At 48.6% G+C, this 9,985-nt stretch overlaps 1 protein-coding gene across 1 annotated transcript in view; it reads left to right on the forward strand.

The window, feature by feature from the left end:
* Podxl (podocalyxin-like) overlaps positions 1-8,601 on the forward strand; it is a gene marked incomplete at its 5' end in the record, with an annotated part of 48,174 nt that extends 39,573 nt beyond the window's left edge. Inside the window, 6 exon segments of the mRNA XM_005377546.2 lie at positions 39-140; positions 2,311-2,458; positions 2,702-2,763; positions 2,970-3,137; positions 3,884-4,012; positions 4,595-8,601. Coding sequence (XP_005377603.1) covers positions 39-140; positions 2,311-2,458; positions 2,702-2,763; positions 2,970-3,137; positions 3,884-4,012; positions 4,595-4,792 — 807 coding nt within the window. The 3' untranslated portion in view covers positions 4,793-8,601.
* Positions 8,602-9,985: the final 1,384 nt, after the last annotated feature.

The raw sequence follows: 9,985 nt of genomic DNA on the forward strand, positions 1-9,985 counted from the left end.
CCAGCTTGCCTGAGCCTCTGTGCTGTGGCTTCTTCCAGGTACGTTGCGAGTCTCTCAAGGAGCCGATCGGCGAGCTGCTCGTCTTGAACTTGACAAGCAAGGGGACCAGCTCGGAAGCCCACCTGGGGAGCAACCACTGCGTGAGTCATGCGCACTCTACTCACTAGCGCCCCCTGTAGGTCACCGGGCCTCGAAGGTCACCAGGTGAACAGAGGCCAAGGGGACCGCAGCACTCCCGGAAAGGAACTGAGGTGTGAGTGTGCGTGGGGACTGACCCTCTCCAGTCTCGCAGAGCAGCCAGCCGAGGTTCGGACCCTAAGTCAGGTCATAACAACAGGACCACTGTAGGGCCAGAAGGAGGACCTAGGTCTCCTCAGCGTTCCCTGTGGTCTGAGGTGATCCTAGTTCCTGTTTGCCTCCAGCTCTAGGTGTGACTTTACTAAGTCAGTCTCTTTGAAAATGAGAGCTTTTTAAAGAAAATGAGTGGAACCCAAGGAGCTGTGTGCACACACACACTTTGTATGAGAGAGCATGTATGCAGTAGCCGCTGCAGCTGTCCCACACTCCACCCTCCCTAGTCTGGGATGCGCAGCTTAGCCAGGAGACGTGGAGCTGTGGTGAGTGCAGGCGGTCCCTGGTTCGCTGCTGCCCTCTCCTGGCCAGTGCTTAGTTTTACAACAACAGGATTTGATTTCCGTATGTTGGAGAACTCACAACACCTTAATGCTGCTGCCTGTTTCTGTCCTTGTTTTCTCTTGGGCATCCATTTTGCTGTTATTTCCCAAATGAAACTTCCAGAAACAGACATCTGCCTAAAAGAGTTTTAAAAGGGAGTAGTGTGGTCCAGGAGTCAGGTTTTGGGGACAGTCTTTTGGCTACAATTGCCAAGCTGTGTATTGTTGGAGAGAAGTGTTTTTCTTTCCTTGAAAAGAAAGATGGAAAGCACTGGGTTCCTCCCGCTGTCAGGGTGGACTGTCACACAGCCTGAGGAAGTCATAGGTGAAGCCCCGGCGTGTCACCATGTTTGTCCTGCTTACATATAGCAGGGGTGAACTATATTCCATTTAGTTCTTCTAAGAAGGTTTAGTTCTTCTGAATTATTACAGTAGAAAACAATATTGTCATTACTCTCGCTTACAATACTCCTGCTTGCTTTAAACACACTTATGCCCTTGTTCTGTCCCTTTCTGAAGCAGTTCAGGAAGTCTTTTCATGAGTCTTTTTATTACATGTGGTCAAAAATACAGTGAATGCTTCTACCAAGTGGTACCAGTGAAAAGTCAGGCCGTTAAAAACATAACAGTGTCTTCTTCCACTTTATTTACTGGCTTTGGCACCATGTAACCTCTGGCTCTTCCCAAAGTCAAAATGATCATGAAAAGTAAACATTTTGAAACAGCTGAGGTCTCTGGGGCAGCTGTTAGCAAGGCAACACAACAAAAGATATCCATGAAGATTTCTAGAACTGCTTTAGAAAGCGGCAAGAGCCTGGCATGGTGGCGCACACCTGTAATCCCAGCACTTGGGAGGCTGAGGCAGGAGGATCGTTGTGAATTTGAGACCAGCCTGGGCTACAGAATGAACTCAAGGCCAGCCTGAACTGCATAGCGAGACTCTGTCTCAAAAAGACAAAAAAAAAAAAAAAAAAACCTGAAGAAAGTGGCAAGAATGATGGGATAAGTGTGTTCAAGGAAGGAGGGGTGGGATTAATGGCAATGTATCTTTTACTATAATAAATTTTTTTAAAAATGCGAACCTTGGCATCACTTTTTCATTGTACTGTGTACGGAAGCAACTCCCGTACATGTTCAGGATCCCCATTTTGTTCTGTGCAGTGGCACTTTGCCTTCCCTGCCAGTCTGATTATAGCCTCAGTGTCCTAGCCTAGGGAGGGGCACAGGGTCATCCTGCTGGGAGCTGTGATCTCCCACTCCTGAGGTCTCTGCACTGTGCAGCTTGAGAAGACACTGGATCGCCCTAACTCCCACACCCTCCTCACTGGTGAGGTGCAGGGCAGTGCTGACTCAGCACAGGACACCCGTTCCTGTCCCACAACAAGCTTAGCGGGAAGAAAGTGGCTAGAGGGACAGGCACTGTGCACCACAGGCAAGTTAAAAGCTGAGGGGCTTGGGGAGGGAATGAAAGGTGCAGACAGAACCAGCCGGCACTGGCCCAGGACAGAACTTGGCTCCTGGCAGGGTGGGGCATGGCACATGCAGAGTATGGAGAGGGGAAGTGACCACGGGAGCTTCCTAAGCCCGGGCTGCTGGCACGACTCCTCGGGAATCATCTGTGTTCTCTTCGCACTAGAATACGGGGCTCCTGAACGAGAAGCTGGTCACAGTGCTGTGCCGAGCAGTCAAAGACAACTTCAACCCTGGTCAAGATAATTGCACTGTGAAGCTAGGACCTGTTCCCAATAGCCATGCGGTGGCCGTCAAACACATCAGCATTCACAGTGAGTTTGGGGCAGGAGGCCCACACTTATGTGGGTAGGGAGAGGTAGGCAAGAGCACGCCACCTCACTGCAGGGTGGGTCGAGTGAAGCCACCCCAGGTCCCTCAGCAGGGTCAAGCCATGTGCGTCCCCAGGGCCACCCAAGAGGTGGTGAACTGTACAGTACATCCTCCTGGGGCCCGCCTCCAACCTGCTGTCACTCGGAGCCAGGCTCCAGAGGTGCAGCTCCCCCTCTTTCCCACAGCAAACCTTCTTCCCACGGATGTGTATAAATCCCTGAAGGACCAATGGGATGAACTACAAGAGGTAAATGGGCCCCCTGTGTGCTGGGAGGGGCGGGTCAGGGGCCTCTGCTGCAAGCCCATTGTACCCTCAATATGGAAGAATCCTTGGGCCCCCAGGAGCGGGGTGGTGGCAACAGACCCCGTGTAGGATAGCTCACAAATGAAGGGGAGCTTGTGGGGTGGGAACCGGCCTGCATTTTCACCATCTAACTTCTCTTTTCTGGCCAGCTGGGAGTGAGTGACATGAGGCTGGGCAACAATGGGCCACCAGAACCTACCGAGGACCGCTACAGCATGCCCCTCATCATCACCATTGTCTGCATGGCATCCTTCTTGCTTCTTGTTGCAGCTCTCTACGGCTGCTGCCACCAGCGCTTCTCTCAGAGGAAGGATCAGGTGGGCTCTCCCTGCTCCAGCTGGGGCAGCCGTCATTCTGTCAGTCCACGGTGCAGCAGGGGAAGACGGGTGGACTGGGGCCTTTTGGGCGGGCAGAACCAGCTCATCGCTTTTCCACGAAAGTACTTGCCATGCACAACTTAAAGGAGAGGTTTAGTAGTTTGGCTCAGGTTTCAGAGGTTTTAGCCCATGGTTGGCTGGCTCCAAAGCAGAAACAGCATGGTAGAAGGGTGTAGTGGAGCAAAGCTGCTCAACTCATGGCAGCCTGGAAGCCAGAGAGCAAGGAAGAGCCATAGAGAGACACCCCCTTTGGAGGCATGCTCCAGGACCTATTGCCTCCAGCCAAGCGCATCTCCTGGCAGTCCATTCAGCTCTGAGCTCAAAGTGGGTTAACCCACTGATTAAGTTAGTGCCCTTCCAGAAGCCCCACCTGTGAACACATGAGCATTTTGGGGACATTTTTGATCCAGACCACCAACACCCCCTTTTTGGCAGCGACCTGCTGCCTGGGTCACCGAAGAAGATATATTTCGAGAGGGAAGAACAGGACTTTTGGAGCAGAAACTCAGCGCTTCAACCCTGGCTCTGCCTTTGTTCTGTGTGACCTTGAGTCTGTCATAAATCTCTGAGCTTCTTACCTGCAGAAGGGGGATAATGGCCACTTTGCAGAGCTTTCCTGGACAACCCTGGATATAAACGGCCCTGTGTGTGCCTGTCTAATTGAAACCTTTCGCCTACCTTACTAGACCTCCCATCTTGACAGTTCCACCCAGATCCCTGGTTCTCAACCCTGGCTGCACACTAGCAGGAGCTGTAAGAACATTTCCATGCCTAGCTTCCTCGCACGCCAACGGGAACCCGATCTCTGGATCAGTGTATGTGTTAAAAGCCCCCCAGGTGATCCTAACATGCAAGCAAAGGTTGAACCTCAGAGAATGTAGCACTCACTGTCCGATGGGTGCCGCCTCCAGCAGCGACAGCCATGGGGACTGCCATTCTTACCTTGCCCAGGCTTGGAGAGGTCCTGCAGGACCCAACCTGAATGATGTCATTTTCTCATAGGTCTTGCCCATTCCCATACTATGGAGTGAGGTAGGAGCCTGTAAAGGCTTTAGGAAAGGAATGGAAGAGAAAAGAAAGGGCTGAGAGGACTTATGAGAACAAAGTCCATCTTCACAGATGGCACAGATTCACCTTTTGGGTAAATGCAAGACCAGTTGGGAATTTTAGGATGAGGGGGCAAGTCATTGTGTGAGGTAGGCGGGCCAGTGGCCAGTGGCTTCCAGGAGCAGCCAACCCCCACATCTGAACAATAGGTGCTTGCTGTAGATAAATTGGGGCCCCTGGGTTGAAAGGGGGGGCTACATATTTTATATTAAGACTTTTGTGTTATATTTAGACTTTAAGGCTCACAACCCTCCACATTACTTTTCCCTTGGTCATCTTCCTCAATCTAGCAACGACTTACTGAGGAGCTGCAGACAGTGGAAAATGGTTACCATGACAACCCAACCCTGGAAGTGATGGAGACCTCTTCCGAGATGCAGGAGAAGAAGGTGGTCAGCCTTAATGGGGAGCTTGGGGACAGCTGGATCGTCCCTCTGGACAACCTGTGTAAGGATGACCTTGATGAGGAGGAAGACACACACCTCTAATCCAGTCTGTCCGCCACCTCCATCAGCGCCACAAAGCTGCAGACTGACCACCTGAAGTGCCATTTGGGCTGGGGAAGAAAATGCCTCCCCATTCAAGGAGGGAAAGACTGGGGAGGGAGTGGACTCCAAGGGTTACCTTCTCTCAACTCCCCCAGGGCCTTAATTTTTTTCCCTTTTCGAGATGAACAAATCACATTCTGTTTAGATACTTCTTGTGAAATAACCCACTAGTGCCTGAGCTCAGAGCTGCTGGTGAGCAGAAGGATGAGCAGAAGGGAGATAAAGAGCCATGGAAGGGACTTTAGAGATCTTTTAGTAAAACTTTCATTTTGCAGGTGAGATGACTGAGGCCTCATTGGCTGCACAAGGTCCCATTGCCACTTGGTGCCAGATTCCTCCCTTCAGCCCATTGCTCGTTTGGACCATGCCACACTGCTGTGTCCACTTGTACCCTCTCCTCAGAGCTTCCCTGGCTGGGCAGGGATGACACTACAGGGTAGGGCGGGCTAGAAAGGAAAGCAGACTTGTACCCTTCTCTCGGGGGATCTGACTGCGCAAAAGGACAAGTCCCAAGCTCCCATCTCCTACCCCAATCCTGTCTGCCAGAATGCCCCTCCCCTTTCCTTTCCAAAGCTTTCAGTCAGTTTTCAGTACCACTCTGACCCAGTGCCCCTGGGAATAACACAGGTCATTCATGATCTGGAACCCCTTGTTCTGGATTCTGATCTTCTTGCTTGATGAGCTCAGGACCTCCTCTTCCCCCAGAGTGAATGAGATCTACAGAAGGGATTGGTAGGTGGGTTGGGAGAGAAGGGGAGCGTCTCGTCCCAGGATGGCCTCCCCATGGCAGCTGATTTGGGCTCAGTACTCACACTGGCCCTTCCCCCAAAGCCTCTCATTGAAGATGCCCCCCAAGATCTTTGACCTTCTGCTCCCACCAGGGACAGAAATCTGCAGTTGCAACAGAAATGTATCTCCTGTTCACTGCTAGCTGATGGGAGGGGCCCCTGAAGCCCCGGTGTCACAGGACAGTCATGCCCCACGGCCCCTGATTGGCAGAGATGTGTTTCAGTAGACAATCAGATGAAACTGCTGGAAGACAGGTGTTACTCTCTGTTTCATAGGAAACTCAGGGACTTTGCAAGTTGCTGAGTTTTGTTGTACCTGTTTGGGTTTGTTGTTTTCTAATCTAGTCCTCCACTGCCAAAGGTCAAAGCTCAAACTACTGAAGGCTTTCAATCAGTCTCACTGATTCTGATTCTCCTGTGCCACTGAGAATAGCCAAGAACATGAGTGAATTTTAAAGTCCCTAGTTTCCTACTGTCCTGTGTGGAGCTGGGCCATGTTGGTTCTTCTCTGTATCCCTGGTGGGACCTTACCAGTTCTCCTGTTTATGGTGGCATCTCAGGGAAACACAAAGCCATGTCTATTCCCCAATATGGTTTTTATAGGCTCAGAAGTTAGTTACCTATAGAAGGTTCCTGAGGGCATATTGAAGGTTCATATGAAGGTTCAAATCCTTCAGAATTCTAAGACGAGGGGATCATGCATGCAAGTTTGAACTGTTAGCCATGGTCTGTACTGTTCCTGGGCATAAATTCCTGGAAGCAACTGTCTGCTTTGGTGCAACTTATTTAACAAAAGAAAAGGTAGTGGGAGCTGGGGGAAGGCCTTTGGCCCTCCCTGGCTGCCTGATTCTGTCTTTATAGTCTGCAGCTTTTTGATACCATAGGGGAAAAGGACAGTCAAAATCAAGGAGTGCCCCAGCGAGTTCTCAAGATTTAGATGCTCAGTAGACAAACATCTGCCCTGTTTCTCCAGCATTTGGGGTTGGAGCAGGATAGAGAACAGTGGCAGGCTAAGGGGAAATACAGCAAATATTTTTATTCTGGAAAGAGGTCTGCTTGCTTTTCTGCCCACCACTGGGTTGTCTACCCAATGGGTTTGTCATGGTATCTCTATAAAAGGCTAGGGTATTGCTCCTGTGCAGATTCTGGGTCACATTGACCGACTAGGGCATTTGACAGTGATTGCAAATATTGCTTCTGCAAAATGATCAGACACTGCAACCCCAGGGGCCCTCTGATAGAGATGCTGACTGCAGGCACCAGAGAGGAGAAATGATAGGAGGAATCACCACGGTTCTGTCCAGGAGAAGCTGGGGAGGCTTTGAGCTGATCCAGCAGTTCCTTCTTTCTCTGCATCCAAGTTGTGCTGCCTTTAGTGCAGCTTCAAAATATGATACAGGGCCTTGGCTTGCTGTTGCTGTGGGAACATCTGTGTCAATCGGCCACACTGGCAGCACCTGTAAATCATCTTTTCCCGTGTCTTTACTGGGTTCTCTACGCTATATGATAATTCTGATCGTGGGGCCAAGAAGAGTGAAGAGTACCAGGGGCTCAGCTCGGCAAGACTTTAAACTAGTTGTATCAAAGAGAAGCTAGAAGCTCTTTGTTTTAGTGGCAAACTATGGTTTCCCCAAGCTGTAGAAACTGTGAACCTGATGATCCCAAAGCTACAAAAACCATGGGTCTGATGACTTTGATTGGATGAAACCCAGTTTGAGCTGTCACGTGAGTGGGGAAAGAAGCCATTGTGCTTACGGAAGTACAGAGCACGCATCTTAAAGCAACAAGGGTTAATCTAGACACACCAGATTTACCCTTTCTTGATGAGGAAAATGAGCAGGTTTATTTAAACTACTTCTTGAGATTTATCTTTTTTATTGTTTCTTTGACAATAGACTGGAGAAACTTTGAAGAACAAATTCAAACTGATATATATGTTTTGACAATGTAAATACAACAGCCACATGTTAATCTATTGTGCACCGCTTTAAGTGAATATACTTTGAAAAAACATTTATTAGTTAAGAAAGTTGTTTTTTCCCCGCTGCATAAGAATGTAAATGTCTGTCTTACTAGAAAGTTTTTGATTTTGTTTTAAAAAATGGAATACAAGAAGACAGGCTGATGACAAAGTGTTTGTCTTGCACATTAAGCATTTTTATTTTCAAGTTATCCTTGCTTCTCCCCAGCCAGGTTCCAGTCCCATACCGGGGAAGGCCAGGCTTGGTGAGCACTGGCTGGAAAGTGAGACCGATGTAGAGATCTGGTCTAATCTTTTTCTACAGGAAAAGAACTTGAAGCCCACAAAGGTAAAGTGATTTGGCTAAAATGACATGGTCAGTGACAAACAGGATTAAAGCCTGGGCCCACCAACTGTCCCATACTGTGGGCCCCGAGAGGATCCAAGAACCCTGTCACCACAGGCACCAGGATAACACAGAAGAGGCCATTCTTTCCCAAGAGTTACACCAGCCAGGCCAGGGAGGACTACAAGACAGAAGCAGGGATCCCCTTGGTCTTTTACACTTCCACTATGTCATTTAGGTCTAAGATGTAAATTAGTATGTCTTTTCTACCAGGAAATAGTTTTGAACAAGCTTTTGCTTCTGGAACTTCTAGCAGAATAAGGATCAAAGGGAACAAGATAGGAGAAGGCAGAGGTCAAGAATAAACCTAGCCTACCTGTTTTCATTGTTACTAGCAGATTCCTTCAGGTCTGCTGAATAGTTAGCACCAGGTGAAAGGAAAGGATTACTATTTAATGGTCCTGGTGGTGGGGTGTTAGTGAATGATACAGTTTGCCCAGGAGACTGGGGGAAGCATGTGTCTTAGTGGACAGGAGTCTGAAGTACACTGGAACTTATTGAGAAACTTGTAAAGACTATAATTATTGCATTTTCTTACAAAAATATATTTTGGAAAATTGTATACTATCAATTAAAATGCTATTGTGTAAACTGGTTCAAGCCCTAGTAATTTGCTCCGAATAGCTCAAATTCTTCTGGCTTTAATTCTTCACCTGTGCAATCTCCGCTAAGTACCCAAGGACATCAGCAACACCCCCCAGCTCCACGTGTGAGGCATACTGTGCTCTTAGCAGTAAGAGCTGCTGACCTATGCCATAAGGAGGAGAGGAGAGGCCAAAGAAAGAATTTGGTGGGGAGGGCTCTGCAAGTGCTGACAGTTCTCCACATTACCCCAGGATGCCCGAGGCCTGCAGCGGTGGTGAACATATGGCACGTGTACCGCAGCTGGCCATAATCACTGAAAGCTCCAACAGGTTTGCGATCACTGCCCTAGGGAATTATAAGGACCTCTTTTCTCCCCAAGATGCTGTTTTATAAATGTTTCACTCTTCCTCCCCTCTCCTTCTGGTTCTGACACATTTGTGAGTCACCACCACCAGAGATCCCATAGGGGCTGCTGAGCCCTGAGCACATATAAAAACACTGGCCAAGACATAAAAATATAAAACCAGAAATGCTCTGTCCTGGACATTTCTGCCCATGAAAGGATCTATTTACCTGTCACCAGAGGCTTTCTGCTGCCTTTTGTACATACTGTAGGGTCAGCTTAGAGATGATTTGATCTTTTTCATGTCCTGGGATGGTAATATTTATAGCTGCATGTTAACTCCATTCTTCCTAGCTTGTAGGAGGGAGGGAAACAACTGTCTTCGAGATCTGGCTCCATACTGTTGGTTGGTAAACAAGTCTCTTCTATTTTCCCCCACCTTACAGTTTACAAAACATATTCACACCGTTTACAGGATGATGTTACCACCCTACAAAGGAAACTAAGTGCCATCTCTGCACTTATGCAGCCATTTAATGGTAGTCTTAGACGTTGCCTCCATCTTTTCTCTGTGCAGTCCTACATCCTTTTCTGTACAATCATGCTTAAGATCCAACCATAAAATTCATTTCTGGGATGGAATGACTAGTACCATATGATTTTCATTTCATCTGGGAATTCTAAAAGGCAGCTAACACGGTGAAGGGTAGGTCAGAATTGGGCCTGAGTATTTTAAGATTAACTTCACAAGTGTACCAGGAATGCAGAAAGGAGTCCACATGCTAGAAACTTATTTGGCGGCGGGGGGGTCTTTTTGAGAGAGGATCTCACTCTGCAGCCCAGGCTGGTCTTGAACTCCCAATGATCCTCCTGCCTCAGGCTCCCAAGTGCTGGGATTACAGGCGTGCACCACCATGCCTGACATCATGCTAGGAACTCTTGCAGGACCCTGGCACACTATTCTAAAAATGACCCACAATTTATCTTGGCCCACAAATTATTCTCTTCCTGTGTAGGTCACGGACCTGTACTTTCCCCTAAGCTAGAGATG

This window comes from Chinchilla lanigera, unplaced genomic scaffold, assembly GCF_000276665.1.
Source record: "Chinchilla lanigera isolate Chin_1 unplaced genomic scaffold, ChiLan1.0 scaffold00009, whole genome shotgun sequence".
Lineage (NCBI taxonomy): Eukaryota > Metazoa > Chordata > Mammalia > Rodentia > Chinchillidae > Chinchilla > Chinchilla lanigera.